General features: G+C 56.6%; 1 protein-coding gene and 1 long non-coding RNA gene across 2 annotated transcripts in view; both read left to right on the top strand.

Moving 5' to 3' along the window:
• LOC311631090 overlaps window positions 1-17,080 on the top strand; it is a 630,545-nt gene that overhangs the window by 531,746 nt on the left and 81,719 nt on the right. The gene's annotated exons all lie outside the window — the stretch shown is intronic.
• POU3F3 (POU class 3 homeobox 3) lies at window positions 5,878-11,187 on the top strand. The gene is made up of 2 exons (XM_084900548.1): window positions 5,878-7,557; window positions 7,662-11,187. Exon 1 carries the CDS (start codon window positions 5,941-5,943, stop codon window positions 7,393-7,395), a length of 1,455 nt encoding a protein of 484 aa, XP_084756674.1. The 5' UTR covers window positions 5,878-5,940; the 3' UTR covers window positions 7,396-7,557; window positions 7,662-11,187.

Below are 17,080 nucleotides of genomic sequence, written 5' to 3'. Positions count from 1 at the left end.
GCCAAGGTTAAAGCAGCCATTAGATATAAAATGAAATAAATGAGATCATCCACGCCTTGACTAAATCTCCAGGATCTTGAGTTTTACTTAGAAGTCAAAGCATGTATCAAGTTGAAGAGCATTCATTATTTAATAGTTAATGCCTTAGGATGCATTTTATTTTCCTGACTGCTTCCCCAAGTATGCAACCTGAATGGTTGCTCCTAAAGTAACTTATTACATACCTTTAATAATTTTAAGGTGCTTTTGCTTCCACAGCCCAATCTGTTTTTCAGCCCTATGTACACTTCACTGAGAGAACTGGACGAATCCTTTTTTTTTTTAACTGTTTCTTTCAGGGCCATTTCACCGACATGGATGGGTGGGAGATGGGGAAGTCATTGTACTCGTATTTAAAACCCTGTGTTGTGCGATGAATTCACTGGTCGTGGTGAATTTGCACAGAAAGGTTTGCTCCTTTGGCAAGTTTGAATGAGCAGATTTGCTTTGGAAACAGCTACATTTTACTCAGGACCTGCTAAAGTGAGTCAGTGCGCCCCCTGCTGTCAAGCCGCTAGTCCAACTCCTGAGCACTTCCAAAGTTTATTTTGTTCAGTAAACCGTGTCATATAAAATTAACAACCACCAATAAAATTAGCTTATATGTTTCAACTGTAAAAGTCCAAAACAAAATAAAGCTAGTCTTAGTGGCGCTAGAGATCTCTGGTCTGGCTTCTTCTCGGCTGAACCCAGGTCCTTTTATCTAAAGCCCAGTGCACAAACATATAGCTTAATGTGACTAGTGTTCTTCCTTTTATTTCTTTCTCTATGGCAACCAATATGCTCTGCTCAGAAATGTTCCCCATCAAGGAAACAAATGATCTTCAGGGAGCAGCTCTATGTGGCATCTGGTCCAGTGGAGCACAGAGAGTTAACCCCAGTCAAAGCGGGGCTGCCAAGCAGTAAACAAGGACTGGGGACTGGGGGTCCCAGCCCTCTCCCCACTGCAACCTCTTCCTCCCTCCTCACACGCCATTTCATTGATCTGGCATCAACTGTTGCCAAAGAAACTACAAAATCTAAATGGCAAGGTGTTCTGGATACAAAAGTGCAATAAAACTCTAGCCATTTGATTCTACCCCTTGTCACCCGGGCAAGGCTTCCTTTCAAAGGAACAAAACCAAACAGCTTTGAGAACTCACTCCAGCCCATTTCACAAAGGTAAGGTGCCCCCACCGGCTTGGAATTGTTTGGCTATTTCCTCCAGCCATATTTATCTAATTAACTCATCTAGCTAGTAACTGCAACCTTAATTTTTACAAAAACCCAGGGGCAGTGGCCAGGAGGGGGGCAAGGCCCACTGTCACATATGAGGCACAGAGTAAAATCCAGTTTTCCAAGCGCCAGCTCCAGCCTTTGGCAGGAAAGGGTAGGGTGCCCTGGTTAGTTTTGATTGATCACCCTCTTCTGACGGACCCTCCACCAGAAGCTGGGAGCTGCACGGCCGCCAGCTCCCTGCGGTTCTAACCCGGTGCAGGGCTTCCTGCCTCTTCTTCCTCCCGCTTCCTTCATCTCAGCCCTTTGCCCTCCCTGTGCGGCGCCCCCTTCCCTCCGCCCCTGTTCCCAGCAGGAATGCCCTCGCCCAGCCCCAGGCAGGCAGTCTCAGGTCGCCGTCTGCACTGGCTCCAGAAAGGGCACTTCTTTCCCTCTGCCCCTCTGTTTTGTTTTGTGTTTTGTGTTTTTGTTTTGTTTTTTTTTTAATTCTCCAAACAAGAAACGTTGATAATACCGGGAACTTTATAAATGATTCTTTTCTGGGGCCCTTCGCCTCCTCGCAATCAGCAATTAAAATTGATAGCACTCTCCCCCACCCCCAACGCGCCGAGCAGCGGAGCTTTGGAAGGAGCGGTCTTTTTATACAATATTTTAGCAGGGCATGGCGGTTACCCACCCCCACCCGGCACACTGGCCTTCCCGCTTCCAAAGGTCACTCTGATTCCTCTCTGGTCCCCAGCAGTGAGAATAAACCCCCAAACCTGCAGGAGCATTAACACAGAGAAAGAAGGGGAGAGAAGGAGAGAGCAAGGAGAGGAGATGAAAATCACTTACCGAACAAACTTCCGGGGTTAGATTTTAAAATAAAATATTTTTTTTTTCAATCGAGTGGCTGGAGGTGGTGAAGGCATAGTCTCAACTCCCCAGAACGGTGCATCCTTAGCCTTCCCTTCACACTGACTCCTCGGAGCCCAGCTCTCCACTAGTCTATTATTTTCACCAAAATATATGAAAATGTATGCAAATGAAAATCAGCACTAACTGTTCTCCCCTTGTTATATACTTTGGATTTTTTTTCCAGACAAAACAATCACACTCGCAGAGGGAGGGGGCAGTGCATCGGGGCTGGGGGGGCTGGAGCGGCTGGGAGCTGAGCAGGAGAAAGGGGGGACGGAGGGGACCAGCCTCAGAATGGAAGTGTGTTCCCATGACGGGGAGCGCTGGTTTGGGGGCTCCCGCAGCACCCGCCCCTCGCGGGGGAGAAAGGCGCGGGTCTGTTCCGAGAGGCGCTATCGCGTTTCATCGGGCCACCTGAGACCGTTCTGAAAGCGTGCACTGTGAAATCCATAGCGGTAATTTAGACAAAATCCTCACTGTATATTAATGAAAGACGGCCCGTGGCTCCGTTCCTATCCTCCCCATTCAGTGTAAACAAAACCACGAGACTCCGGGTTTTTGAGCCCGATCCAAGCAAAATCGGCAGGAAAGGAAAACACGGCGTGCTGGCACCGACTCTTCAGACGTCTGCACCTGGAGACCTCGGATTTGTTCAATGAGATCTGTGTTCCATTTTTATATGTACATACGCGCATACATAAATATAAAAAGGAACCTTCGGGGACGCGGAGGGGGAAATCCGTGCTGTTTGGGGTCAGGGTGCTGCTGCTTCTCACACCTACACCTTGGCAAGAATGGCTTTGCTAAAACCTACCTATGGCGGCCTCTCTCCCCGGCGGGCAGGAGCTGGACCAGATCCCGCATAAATCCTGCTGAGGCGGCCACTGTTCATCCGGACCTCACGCAGAGGCTGCGTGGCCGCGGCGGGGCTCTGGCTGAGCTGAGTTTCCTGACTAAGCCCCGCAGAGGTCTGTTCCCGGGGAAGGGCAGCCCCGCACGGTTTAAGGGGAGCATCCCGGTCCCTGGGTCCGGGCGGCCGCCGGAGGAGCGGGGAGGCCGGCGCGGGGGCCCGCGGAGCGGGGGTGCGGGGGGCGCGCGCACACTCATTGGGAACGATGTATTTATTGAATGTCCGAGCTGGGTCAGTTCATTGGAAATCCCCGAGGACGGTTCAATTTGCCCTTGTTTTCGTTGCCACTTTCTCTTTTTGCTCGGTTCGCCTAGGCTCCTCGGTGCCGCGTTTCCGCTCGGTCGCGCTCCCCACCCCCGGCTCCCTCCCGCCTCCCCCGCACTCCCCCGCCCGCCCCCTTAACCCTTTCCGCCCGGCCCATCCACTGCACAAACCCTTTGGAGACAGACAGAAAGAAAAGCACCTCCGTGCCTAAGCATAGCCAGCAGGCAACCCCGCCACTGACAGCCACGCCGAGTCACACACACACAGTGAGCTCACAGCGCACAGGTAAGCGGCGGCGGCGGCGCGGGGACCGAGCCGGGCCGGCCCGCTCAGCGGGAACTCCCCGAGCCGCCGGGAGGGAAACACTTACGGGGTGTCTATGGGGGAAGGCCGGCCTGGCTGCTTTTCAAACACCGCGCCGGCTGCTGGCCCGCACCCTCCAAAACCACAGGGGCTCCAGGCTACCTGCCTGGCCCGGAGGAGGAAGGGAGAGGCGGCGGGAGGGGAGCAGGGTGGGGGGCGAGGCCACCTGGGCGGCGAGCGGCCCGTCCCGCGCCGGTCCCGGCGGGAGCCTCCCGGACGGCGGCTCCGGGAACCTAAACAAAGGGGCCGGCGCGGCGGCTGCGGAGAGTTGCGGTGGCGGATTTCCGAGAAGCCGGGCCACGACCCGAGCCCTGGGCGCTGCGATCTCCCCTTTCCCACCCCGCTGGACAGAGGCGGGGGCCGGCTGGAGGCGGAGAAAGGAAACTTTGGAACCACTGGGGACACCTCTGTCCGTAGGTGTTAGCTCGGAAGGTGCATCCTCGCCGCAGGGCGCTCCCCCGGTCTCCGGGATGGGAGGGGCGGGAGGCTGCAGCACGACGCCGCCCTGGGTGGAGCGGGTTGGTGGCTGTATTTCGTGCATTTCCCCCTCTTTGTTCCCCTCTGACTGCCCCCCTCTGTCCCTCTTCTCTCCCTCTCCGCCCCTCCTGCCAGGCCTCCAGCGAGCGCCCCGGCCGCGGAGGGCACGCCTGCAGCTCGGCCGGACACGAAGAGTTAAGATGCGGCGGAAGGGGTGGCGGGCGCGGGGCGGGGCGGAGAGAGTGGCGAGGGGGCGGGCGCCGGGGGGACCGCGGCTCTCCGGCGTCGGCGATGCTCTGCCTAAATTAAAAAGCAGCCAATCGGAACGGCCGGAAGGGGGGCCTCGCGTCCTGAGCCAGTCATTCCGGGCCTGCCAATCACCCAGCAGGTAGCCAATCAGCGGGGGCCCTGGCGCTCGACTTCCTTGTGTTTGGGAAAGTGTGGTGGTGGGTGCGCGCCCGCCGCGGAGGGTAAACATTCGACAGTCCCCGCTCCGAGAGGGAGGGACGGAGCGCGAGCTGTCAGATCGCGGCGCCGGCGGCGGGCGGAGAGGGAGAGCGGGAGGAAGAGGGACCGTGAGGGAGGAAGAGAGCGCGCACGGGGCGCGGAGGGAGCGCCCGCCGCAACTCCGCTCCGCACGGCCCCGCGCCCTGCGAGCCGCACAGCGTGCCCCTGGAGTTGGTTGTGTACCAAGGATCCCCTATATGCACACACACCCCTCCACCTCCACCAATGCACTCTTCCTCCTCCTCCTCCTCCTTCTCCTCCTCCTCCTCCAGACAACTGCTGGGGGGGAAATAAAACACCAGCCCCAACCTTCAGCAACAAGGTAACAGTCATTCGACCTCAATTTTTCTCCTGTTGAATTTTTTTTCCTTGTTATATTTGTTTCCTCATTTCTGCCCAAAAGGAAAGATGTCGCATCAGACTGTGACTGTAGCGAGGAGGATGAAGAAGGACTCTTGTTTCAGAGGCAGCCAAGAGCTCCGGCAATAGCAACTGCAGAGAGATGCGGCGGCGCTAGAAGTTTTCCCAGGACAGAAACAAACTTGGACCGAGAGGACCGGACGGGAGAGCGGAGCCCGCCTCTCCGCACGCCGGCAGCCAGCACCACCACGCCTTCGGGACTCAGAAAGTTTTCTCCTCCGAGGACCAGGGGCGAGATGTGTTCTTGAGGGGAGCGGAGCGGCCACGGGAAGGAGCCGGCCGGCTGCCGGCCATCGGTAGTCTGGTTCGAGAAGAAAGGCTCGGCTTCTCCCTTTGTTGTCTCCTGTGATCGCCCGAGCAGGTGGAGCGGCCCCGGCCGCAGAGCCCGCGCTCCGGGACCCGAGCAGGAGCGGAGCCGGGACCCGCCTGAGAGCCGAGCGCAGGCCCGCGCCGCCCGGCGAGCCCCGCTGGAGCCGGCCGACCGCGCGGGGGCCGGGGCCGGGGGGCGGCCGAGAGCCCCCGGGCAGCCGGGGGGCGGCTGAGGAGCGCGCCCGGCGAAGCCAGCCCCGCGCCGGAGCGCCGCTGCCGCCGCCGCTGCCGCCGGAGGCCGGCCCGCGCCCCGCGCCCTGCCCAGCGGCCTCGCGGCTCCGGCCCGGGCCTCGGCGGCGGCGCGGGCGGAGGCGGCGGCGGGGCGGCGGGCCGCCTGGGGCCGCCGGGGCCCGGGGCGGGGGCGGGGCGGGGCGGGGGGCGCGGCGGCGGCGGCGGGGGGCGCGGCGGCGGCGGCGGCGGCCGCGGCTGCTGCTGCGGCGGCGGGGGTGGCGGCGGTGGGGTGGCGGGAGCGGAGCGGCATGGCCACGGCGGCTTCTAACCCCTACCTGCCGGGCAGCGGCCTGCTGGCGGCCGGCTCCATTGTGCACTCGGACGCGGCGGGCGCCGGCGGGGGCGGCGGCGGGGGCGGCGGCGGCGCGGGGGGCGGCGGGGGCGGCATGCAGCCCGGCAGCGCCGCGGTGACCTCGGGCGCCTACCGGGGGGACCCGTCCTCCGTCAAGATGGTGCAGAGCGACTTCATGCAGGGGGCCATGGCCGCCAGCAACGGCGGCCACATGCTCAGCCACGCGCACCAGTGGGTCACGGCCCTGCCCCACGCCGCCGCCGCAGCCGCCGCCGCCGCCGCTGCCGCCGTGGAGGCGAGCTCGCCGTGGTCCGGCAGCGCCGTGGGCATGGCCGGCAGCCCCCAGCCGCCGCCGCCGCCGCAGGGCCCCGACGTGAAGGCGGGCGCCGGGCGCGAGGACCTGCACGCGGGCACCGCGCTGCACCACCGCGGGCCCCCGCACCTCGGGCCGCCGCCGCCGCCGCACCAGGGCCACCCCGGGGGCTGGGGGGCCGCCGCCGCCGCCGCCGCCGCCGCTGCGGCCGCCGCCGCGGCCGCGCACCTCCCGGCCATGGCGGGGGGCCAGCAGCCGCCGCCGCAGGGCCTGCTGTACTCGCAGCCCGGCGGCTTCACGGTGAACGGCATGCTGAGCGCGCCCGGGCCCGGCGGCGGCGGCGGCGGCGCGGGCGGCGGCGCGCAGGGCCTGGTGCACCCGGGGCTGGTGCGCGGGGACACCCCCGAGCTGGCGGAGCACCACCACCACCACCACCACCACGCGCACCCGCCGCACCCGCACCACGCCCAGGGGCCCCCGCACCACGCCGGCGGCGCGGGCCCGGGCCTCAACAGCCACGACCCGCACTCCGACGAGGACACGCCGACGTCCGACGACCTGGAGCAGTTCGCCAAGCAGTTCAAGCAGCGGCGCATCAAGCTGGGCTTCACGCAGGCGGACGTGGGGCTGGCGCTGGGCACGCTGTACGGCAACGTGTTCTCGCAGACCACCATCTGCCGCTTCGAGGCCCTGCAGCTGAGCTTCAAGAACATGTGCAAGCTCAAGCCGCTGCTGAACAAGTGGCTGGAGGAGGCGGACTCGAGCACCGGCAGCCCCACCAGCATCGACAAGATCGCGGCGCAGGGCCGCAAGCGCAAGAAGCGGACCTCCATCGAGGTGAGCGTCAAGGGCGCGCTCGAGAGCCACTTCCTCAAGTGCCCCAAGCCATCCGCGCAGGAGATCACCAACCTGGCCGACAGCCTGCAGCTGGAGAAGGAGGTGGTGCGCGTGTGGTTTTGCAACCGGCGCCAGAAGGAGAAGCGCATGACGCCGCCCGGCATCCAGCAGCAGACGCCGGACGACGTGTACTCGCAGGTGGGCCCGGTGAGCGCCGACACGCCGCCGCCGCACCACGGGCTGCCGGCCAGCGTGCAGTGAGGCCCGGAGCCGCCGCCGCCACCGCGCCCGCCGCCGACCGGCCGCCGCCCTCCGCCCAAAGACAGCGTGCTCGCCCCAGGAAAGGAAGGAACGACTGGCCGGCGAGACGGTTTCTGCGGCCTAGAGAAGAGGACAGAACACACGGCATCATAGCACCAAACGGTACACACAAACAGCACCGGAAGAGGAGAAGGGGGCGACCCTGGGATCTCGTTCATACTGTGGTGATGTTTCGTTTTTTGTTCTTGTTTTTGTTTTTTAAAAAGGGTGAAGATGCCCAGCGCACCAAAACTGCACTCGTGAGGGTTTGCCCGCCCCAGAAGCCCCCCGGGGCGACGGTGGACGGCGCCCAGCACCTGCCTCGTCCTCTCCTCTGGGGGGTGGGAGGGAGCCCTCCTTCCCCTCCGCCAAAGGGCTGCCTAAGTGACCGACCCACCAAGCGGAACTTGGCTTCCTGGGAACCCCTGAGAGAACCAGAGGCACCGGCTTAATCAGGGATGACTGCTGGGAGCCGCTCTTCTTGGCCATGGCCATGTCCGGTCATTTGGGGACAAATACACTGACTATGAAACGGGAAGGAGGAAAAAAGAACGGTCTCCAGCAAAAATAATATGCACAGCTTCTGAAATTCACAAGCTGAAGAGCAAAGCCAAAAGGATGCGTTTCCTTCAAATAACCTTGGAAATAAAACCATCGCGGAAGAGAGAGGGATAGGCCGGCGCAGGGGACGTCCGCCTCGCGCGGAGGGGGCGAGGCGGGCAGAGCCCGCGGCCAGGCGCAGACTGGGCACCGGGATGGAGGATGCCTCAAGATTCCACCGCTAATACTTTCTATTAATATTTTTTATTTTTTATTTCTGGACCGACTCATAAAGGGATTTAGAAAGACTGAGCACCAGCCGCCGCACGTCTTGGACTTCGCTTCTCAGTCCGTTGCCAACTTTGATGGAATGGGTGCCGTGGCTGTGATTATAATACTGCCATTTCCAAGCAGTGTTTTTGGTAGGTTTTAATAAACAGACTTTTCAAAAGACGGCAATATAGATTGTTAGATCCGTTGTTGATCTAAAAATATTTGCTTTATATTTTCATTAAATGACTTCTTTTAATATTTTATTCAGAATACTTATGAACTGCTGCAAAATGGTAATTTATTTTTTCCCCAGATCTTGTATTACGTGTTTTTTTCAGACGAGCACAAATCAAAATGAAATGAAAATATGGACAGTTGTTAGGTAATAAGGGTATCTTTTGATGTGATCATTTGATTGTAATTTAATTTGAGTAGTGATTCCGTAAGAGCTGATCGAGAAAATAAATTTGTTAGAATGAAATAGTCTGTGTCTGATGCGTAAACACTGTGTGGGAAGAAAATAGCTAGGGAGTATTTTTTTGCTAACGCATACCCTTCAGCGATGGCGCTGAGGCAGCCCAGGCGCTGCTGCACTGAGGTGTGTTTGGAAATCTGGAGTGAAGACAGTCGTGACAGAAATGCTAGCACTCCACCTACTTGGCACTCTTTGGTAAGCTGTCAGTTCCACCACCTTTTTCTTTCCTTAATTTTAGTGGATTTTTTAGGGGAGTGTTTACTACTTTTCTTGGAGATACCTGTGTTTTTCATCATCTTTATCAAAAGATTGAATTGCATCACCAGTAAAAATGTGCCAGCTGGTTATTAATGGTTAATACAGAGCCCTCTCCTAAAGTTTAGCTTCTCTTTTTCCTCTCTTCCCCCACCATATTGCTATGTCTCTTTCTTCTTTTTCTGAGCACTAATAGTTGTGAAGACTAGCTTACAACTATTCCATTGATGATTATGTAATTGGGTTTAAATTATTAAGCTGTTTTAGGGTTTGTTTTGTTGGTTTGTTTCTGGAATGAAAGAAGGGAGCTCTAAAATTCTGCATTGCTCCACTCTGGTGCGATTGCCAGCTCAGACCCAGAAGCCTGCATGCCTGTGTTTTGGTGTTTCTCCAGTGTGATTCTGTGCCTCCTTCACTGACGGGGTTTTAGCTTTTGGATCACTCCTTAGACACACCCAGCCTGCAGAGCGGTCACATTTATCACATCAATGTATCAATATTTACCGTGTGGGAAAGTGAAAGTGTGATGCCTCAGGTTGTGAGTACTAACCACTGCTTAGTTGAGTCCTTTCACTGGACTTTTAAAAAGTATTTGGGGCGATAAAGCAGTGATTTTATAGGATAATTTCCCCCTAATCTCATTTAGCTGTCACTCACTTTTTGCCTTCTCTCATCCTTACTTCCTCCCCCTAAGATATCAGTGCAGGGGTTAAAAAACCCGGAAAGCTGTGTGAGCAACAAGGAGCAGTTATTTCTTCCAGACAGACCCTGTGTCACTTTCATAAATCAAGCCTGGCCAGATGGCCTGTGTGGGGTTGCATTATTTTAAACACCAGATAGTACTAAAAATCACAATCATTTTGATTTGTGAAATCTGAAAAAGGCCATATTTATTAAACAGAAAGAAGAAAAAATGAAAATAAGAAACCACGATTTACTTTTCTTGGCTTTCTTGTTTCCTTATTTCTCTTGCCATTGTAACCGCCCTGCCCAGCAAATTTAAAACCTGGAGTGGATATCAACTTCCTCCGTGTCTGAGGGTCTGCAGGGCCAGGCAAAGAAGGCCTGTTGGGAAGCTGAGGACTGGGTGTGGTTGCTTTAATGACGGATGCCACTGGCACGTGAGCTGAAGTCCTGTGCCCCAGCAGGAGTGGTAGTGGTTGATTAGACAGTGGGTCTGTATAAAATTTTAGGAGCCCTTTGCTTACTCAATTTGGCTAACAAAAGAACTACCACTCAATTTCACACTGTTTTCTATTAAAAAGCAACCTTTGCTGATTACTTTGGAAGAAGTCCTGATTTAGGGGTAACAGAGTAACTTTTAATTGGAGAAGCTGGAAAAGCAAGACCATTTTATTTCATTATTTTGCATTTTTAAAGTGAGCTAATGCTGCCACTCCGTGTTTGAAAATCAACCCTTTGAATGTATCTACAAAATGAAATTCATGGTTGAAAAACAAAAGAGAGCAGATATAACTGAGAGGTTGGTGTTAGACTTATATTGTTATACACGCAAATAATGAAAATATTGTTATACATCACCAGATCTTTTTAATGAATTTGGTCATTGTGTTTCTTTGCAGAGCAAGTGTCTTGTGCTTTGTAAAGTATCCATTTGTTTCCTCCATTTCAACCCGGCCCTCCTCCCCTGCCAGCCTAAAGGAGAGTGACAAAGTTCTGTTCCATCAATCTGGCTAATCCCAAACCAGGCCCATTTGTAGTCTGCAAATTCCTGTGGCTCCTGACCTGTGGTCCCAGCCTCAGCCACCTCATTCACCCAGCCATCTTCCCTGGAATCTGGGTGATAAATCATTCAAGGTGTATGTAAAATAGTCATTTGGCTGTTGTTTCTCTGCCCCTCCCCCCCTTTTTTAAATCCTTAGCCAAGGACGGCTTCTTTGTTCCAAAAGAAAACTGTTCATTCTTGATCTTAGAGAGTCCCTCAGCTTCCCTGTAGCCTCCAGGGTTTGCTCACTACCATGCTCATAATGCTTTGTATGAATGGGTTCAAAATTCAGAGAAAAATTGGTTCTAATATTAAATGCAGTATATACGATTGATAGTTTTATCGATAAGTGTAATATTTTAAATAATTTTAACAATTAAATTTGTTTTAAAATTATATATTTGTAAAAGTATTTATCTTGTTGGAAGCAACAATATATTGTTGTATTTATTCGTTTATTTTTGTAATAAATGATCAACCTCTCAAGCTAAATCAAAAATGACACTTTTATATATTTATAGAAAACGCATTTTAAGAGATGGGCATATTTGCACCAATTTGTATGTAAATAGAGTAAGATCCATCAATAATGTGTAGCTTTCAGAACTAAACTGAAGGCAGAAGCATTCTCTCCACATGGAGTTTAGTTTGCCCAAGTTCCAGGGCAATTAATCAAACTCTCAAATGGATGCAACAAGTATTGGCACTGGATACAGACTTGAAATTAATTATTTAGGAGGTGGACCTGGTTTTTTTCAAGGCAGAAGGGTAGACATTAAAGAATTCTTTCATGAAATGCAGTGGCTGCCTGGGCAGATTAAAACTATGTAGTACCTGGCTGTGCACAGACCTCTATGCCTGGGAAGGTGTTGGAAGAAAGTTGAGACTTGGAGGTCAGTGGTGACCCAGAAGCCAGGTACCGTAGTGAAAGGAGTTGTGCTGTGTTTTTGTTCAGTGTCTTCTTAAAACGCTGTGAGTGGAAAGCTCTCCTTGCCCAGTACTGACAGCAGGGGAGGAATCAGTGCGGTGTTGTTGGAGGAGTGATGGGGGAGGAGTGTGGGCCAGCTCTCTGAGCTCCTAGCCTCTTGGCCATCTCAGTTCCTTGCCTGAGCCCCCCCCCGCCCCACCTCCTGGCTGTGGAGCCCGCCGTGGGCCTGATCTTGATTTCAATAAGGAAGCCAGAGCGTTCTGGGTTTGCCTCCTGAACTTTCCAGGCTAGGAGAGGAAGTCCTGCGGAGGTTGCAGAGATGCTTGGGGCGGGGGCAGGGGAGACAGCAAGAAGGGTACTTGTGTAATCAGATTCTTTGATTTTGTTAGCCTGGCTCATGGCCTATTAATTAGATTACTCTCTTTCCTTCTTGATTTCACATCCGTGTTTGTGGCAGCATCCTGAGATGTGGGCGCGCGTGGCCGGCAGGAGCCTATGATGTCACTGCCGGCCTGGGCAGCGGCCTGGCCTTCTGGCGGGCCGGGGGCTGCGCCCTTTTCTGAGCCAGCTCTGGGGTGACCTCAGAGGCTCTGGGCGGCTGGCCTTCGCGTGGGGACATGGTGTGTGCGCCAGAGTGTGTGTCTGTACACGCGCGTCTGTGGGTGCAGCGTTGAGGGGGGGAGGGGGGGCTGCGGAAAGTCGCAGCCTGATCCCCGAAGCCCGGGGACGCAGAGGGCTGCTCAGGTGCAGGGCCGGCCTCCGGAGCAGACGGAGATCAAAGGGGCGGAGGGCGGTGCTGGGTCGGGGCGGCGGGGGGGACGGTGGCGGCCGCCGGTGGGGTGGCGTCCCCGCCAGACCAGCTGGCCAGTCCCACAAGTTGTTTTCCTCGTGGCGGCAGCCATTCAGCAAAACGCAGGATCCTTTCTCAAAGATTTAAATTTCGCGGATGAATTACCATACAGCGGTTGCTTAGCAACTAAATTCAAGCAGGGCTAAGAATATGCAAGCTTTTTGTGTTCTCATTAATAAAAATGCCACTCTGACACAGCAACCCGACTTTGGATCACTGCAACTTCTGTAAAAGCCGTAGGAGAATACAAACCGATCCTGCCATTTAATTACAGATCAAAATAGCTTGAAACGCGGTGTTTTGTTCATCTATCTTCCTAAAAGCAATGTAAAAAATAACGGCTTTTCAGAAGCAGTAGTAAATCTTTTTTTAATGGAGTTTTCCATCGGGGTTACTGTAATTGCCAAATGAAACTTTTTAAAACGCAGGTCGGAATGGCCTTTGCATCACCCTTCTCCTCGCCGGCCCTCCTCCGTCCTCTCCGCCGCCCACAATGACAATTGTCAGGTCCTGGGGCACTGGGCCTGGGCGCCACCGGCCTGGAGGGCAGGTGGCGGCAGCCCGGCCCGGCCGCGGCTGGGGAAAACCTCAGAGGCGGGGAGAGCGGAGGGGGCGGGTGGTTGGCTGGTTGGCCGGCTGCGGAGGGGCTGGCGGGCCGGGCCCGGCGCTCCCCCAAGACTCGGGAGCGGAGGCGCGAGGCCGCCGACCCCTGCCGGGCGGGCGGGCTCCCCTGCGGAGGCGCCGTGCGGCTCCAGGCCCACCCGCTGCCGCTTGCCCGGAGCCCGAAGGAGGGAGGAGCCGTCGGGAAGGAGCGGGACCCCTGTCTGCGGCCCACGTCGCCCTCGGGGGCCCAGCGGCTCTCCCCGCGGTCCGCGCAGGCCGGAGGCGCTGCCCGGATGAGGGTCCGGCCCTCCGCTGCGGGGCCGCCGAGGTCAGGAGGGCGGCGGGCGCGGCGGGGTGTGGGGTGAGCGGGGTCCCCAGCCGGCCTGCGGGGCCGGGGCGGGGCGCGGCCGCTGGCGGCTCTGCACCCCGGGGAGCCCGAGGCGCCTGGGGCGCTTCTCCGCTCCGCGCGGGTGGGAAACCCGAGCTCCCGAGGAACCCGGGGTGACTGCCAGGGCCTGGCCGCACATCCCCCCTCCCCGCGCCCCGTGTCCGCCCAGCCTGCGGGGTGCGGAGCGGGGCCTGCGGGTGCGGAGCGGGGCCTGCGGGCCCTGGGCTAGGTGGCCGCGGGCTGTGCCCAGTTGAGCGCCAACAGGATCCTCACACGGGCGGGGCTGTGGGAGCTGCAAGGAGCCGTGCTCGCTGTAGAAAGGTTCAGGGGCAAAACTGAAACTCCCCAGGCTGAGCCCAGTGCTGGCCAGGCGCCTCCAGGCCGGGCTGCGAGCACAGGGGCAAACGTGAGAACTTCAGGGGTGACTCCTCCCGGCAGCCTGGACGCCGGAGGACGACGGCCCTCCGCCCTGACTCAGGGAGCACCCACAAAAAAACACAAAAAGAGTGGAGGTCGAAGTACTTGCTGGATTAAATCCTCCAGAGGCATTGGCGTTCCTGTTGCTGTTGTTTGTTTAGTAAAAATGCACATAATAAACAGGAAGTCATTTATTTACAAATGCAGTTGCCCCAGACAAGCCAGGTTCCGTGTACCTAACTCATTAATGAATTCATTCCTTTCCCTCCCTTTGGAAAGAGAAACTTCAATAAAATAGCTGGTTTACCTTCCCCAGGAGAGGAGCAGGGGTCTGGCCAGCCGCTGCCTCAGGTGTTCAGCAGCATGAGGTGACCATTCACAGGCTACAGAGAGGGTTCCCCGCTTTGTCCTCTTCAGAAAGGAAGTTTGTTGGCCGTGGTTGCTGTTACCAGAGGGGCCCGTGGATATGCACTGGTGATTGCCCCCGGTGGGTGTGTTTGTGCGTGTGCCTGTGTGTACATGTGAAAAAAACCCTCAAATTTAAACGGCCGGAGTGGTTTGGGACTATTCCAGAATTTTACCTGTAAACTCACTCAGTTGCCGTAGTTTTAAAATGTCGTGGCGAGGTTCTGCCGCCTTCCTTCCCAAGAGGAGTTACACCGAGGTGGAGAGAGCCGCTCTGGGCTTGCTGGTGGCCAGGGCAAGCCATGTCACTCATCTGAGAGCCTGAGTCTGGCCTTCTCTGGTTCAGGGAGCTTTCTCTCAGCGAACCCCTCCCCTGCACCCGGCAGAGGGCATTGTGGGGGGAGACCTCCCAGGGAAAGCAGACCCACGGTGAGTCTCCGGTGCCCACTGAGCCACCAGTAAACACTAGAGGCTCAGACACACCTGAGCTGTCTGGGCTTTGTGGGTCCCAACAGGACACGAGTTTACAAATGACACACAAACAGGATAGCTGCGTCCGTTGTTGTATTACACAGTAAGGTGGAGGCGCTGAGAGAAAGCAGAAACATCTTTTTAATACAAAAACAAAAGCAGAGGATGTTCTGGTGAAAAGCTTCCTGGGAGATCGCATTATTCTGTCCCCCAGAACTGCCTCTCGGCGGAAGGGAAGCCCAGTTAGCGGCTGGAACATTGCAGGCTGCACCAGAATAGATACTCGTTTCAAAGCGCTCGCCTGTGCCAGCGTCCAAGGTGCCAGAGCCTGCCACCATGGCTCTCCCTGAGTTCAGGCAGGGCTGCTTGGAGAAGAGAGGGGGCAGGGCGGGCTTACTCACTCTGTCAGACCCTGCAAGAGTCTCAGAGGGAGAGTCTACTTTTCATTTACATTTACACGGTTGAAAACCCCTCCAGCAGAGTTTTAAAAATTAAAAAGGTCTAATCAGAAAGTACAGTACCATCCAAAAACTAACAAAATGAAAATAAATGTCTTACTAGCTCGTTCTTGAGAATTCGTAAGTTACAACAGGGAAAAACCCACCCGTGAACCAAGTAACACCTACGAGCTATTTTTAATTAACCTTTTTGGAGGAGAAATCTCACCCTTGCTCAGGCGATCCTGCTGGCGAGACTTTGTGCTCCTGGATGGTTTCTTCCTACGGGCTTTAAAACGGCTCAGACCTGGGACGTCACTAACTCTCCTGAGAAGTGTTTGGAGTTGTCTGGGATGTTTTCAGCAGGAGGGATGCTGGGCAGGCCAGCTTCCCCGGAGATCACACTAGTGTGCGGGGAGGGCTGGGGATGGAAGAGGTGAGCCCTCCAGGGCTCTGAGCAGCCTGCCCCTGACTGGGCTGCCTGCCTTTGGGGAGGAGCGGCCGGCCGAGGTCAGCACTATTTACACGTGTACCTGGTCTCACTAGCTCTCCCCGATTTGTCAAAGCAGAGGGGCTGCCCCGGAGGCGGGTAGAAGTGAAGGGAGACCCAGAGATGGATCAGTTACCTCTCCCCTTTGTTCCTGGCTCCTGAATTGGGGCCTGATGAGGAAAGTAAAAGCCCCCAGGGAATGAGGCCTGCACCCCATTTGTAACACCCTGACACCCACAGCCCACCCCAGCCAGAAGCCCTTGTGCCCACTGATTTGGAGCAAAATGGTAACTGAGGACTCCCTGAGTGAGTTACATAAGAGAGGCCTTCTGCAGGGCGCTGCTCACTGGCGCTTTCTCCCAGTGACTGCAGGCAGCGAGGCTGAGGAAGGAGGGATGGAGACAAATCAAATAGAAAACTAATGGGAGCTGTGTGGCTGTGTGTGGCTGTGTCTGACATTGCATGCTAAGCTCATGTGCATGGAACAGCCGTCACTGCACCTCCCGTGTGCCAGGCATCTTCCTTCAAACATCTGCCCGGGCTGCACTTGGGTGTAGAGAAGTCAGACCTCAGTGGGAAGGGGGTGCAGTCTGCCCCAGAGCAGCTGGAGCTGGTGCCCTGTAGCCACTAGGAGCCAAGTGAGTTCAGAGCTGTGCTATCCTCACCCTGCTCTTTCTGTCAGAACCCTGCAATCTTTCCTGGGGAGGGCAGGCTACCCTGCCCATGTGCCCACCCAGTCACTGCCCGTGGCCCACAGCGACGTGGTCACCAGCAGCAGGAGTCGGCTGCTGCCGCCAGGTCACACCCAGAAAGCCTTCTCTTCCAAGAGAACCCGCCAAGCGGAAGGCAGTGCGGCCTTGCTCATGTGCCCCAGGCTCGAAGGGGAGAGCGTGCCCGGGCACCAGCGCTTGGCAGAAAGGGATCTGCAGCAGGACAGCTGATGTGGGCAGATTCCCTATGCCAGACCCTGGTGCTCTGGAGTGTGGGGAGGAAATGAGGAGGGGCGAGAGGCCTGGGATGGGAGCTGCTAGGGCGTGCAGGCTGATGAAGCTGTAACAAAGGATTCACACAGAAGTGGTACCAAGGATCTTAAAGGATCGCACACCTACGGGCCTGCCACCAGCTCTCAGGGCAGTCTGTTGATCATTCCCCGGAGTTGCACGGATGTGCCTGGACTGTCAATGGCGCTGGGCTGGCTGCCTGGCCTTCCAGCCTTGGCCCAGCGCTCAGCAGGCTGCCTGGGTGTGGGTGGTGGCTGCGGCTGGGTCCTCAGGCCGGGACGTGGCTGTCTTGTTGAGCAGCACACTTGCCCTCGGCGGTCCTGGGAAAGTCGTGGGCTGCAATGTGGCTAGAGATGCAGGCCCAAATGCAAGCCACCAGCCGGCCTG

The sequence above is a fragment of the Pipistrellus hanaki genome (assembly GCF_964339955.1).
Source record: "Pipistrellus hanaki genome assembly, chromosome: 12".
In the NCBI taxonomy this organism is placed as follows: Eukaryota; Metazoa; Chordata; class Mammalia; order Chiroptera; family Vespertilionidae; genus Pipistrellus; species Pipistrellus hanaki.
This window is presented reverse-complemented; position numbering and strand designations above follow the sequence as displayed.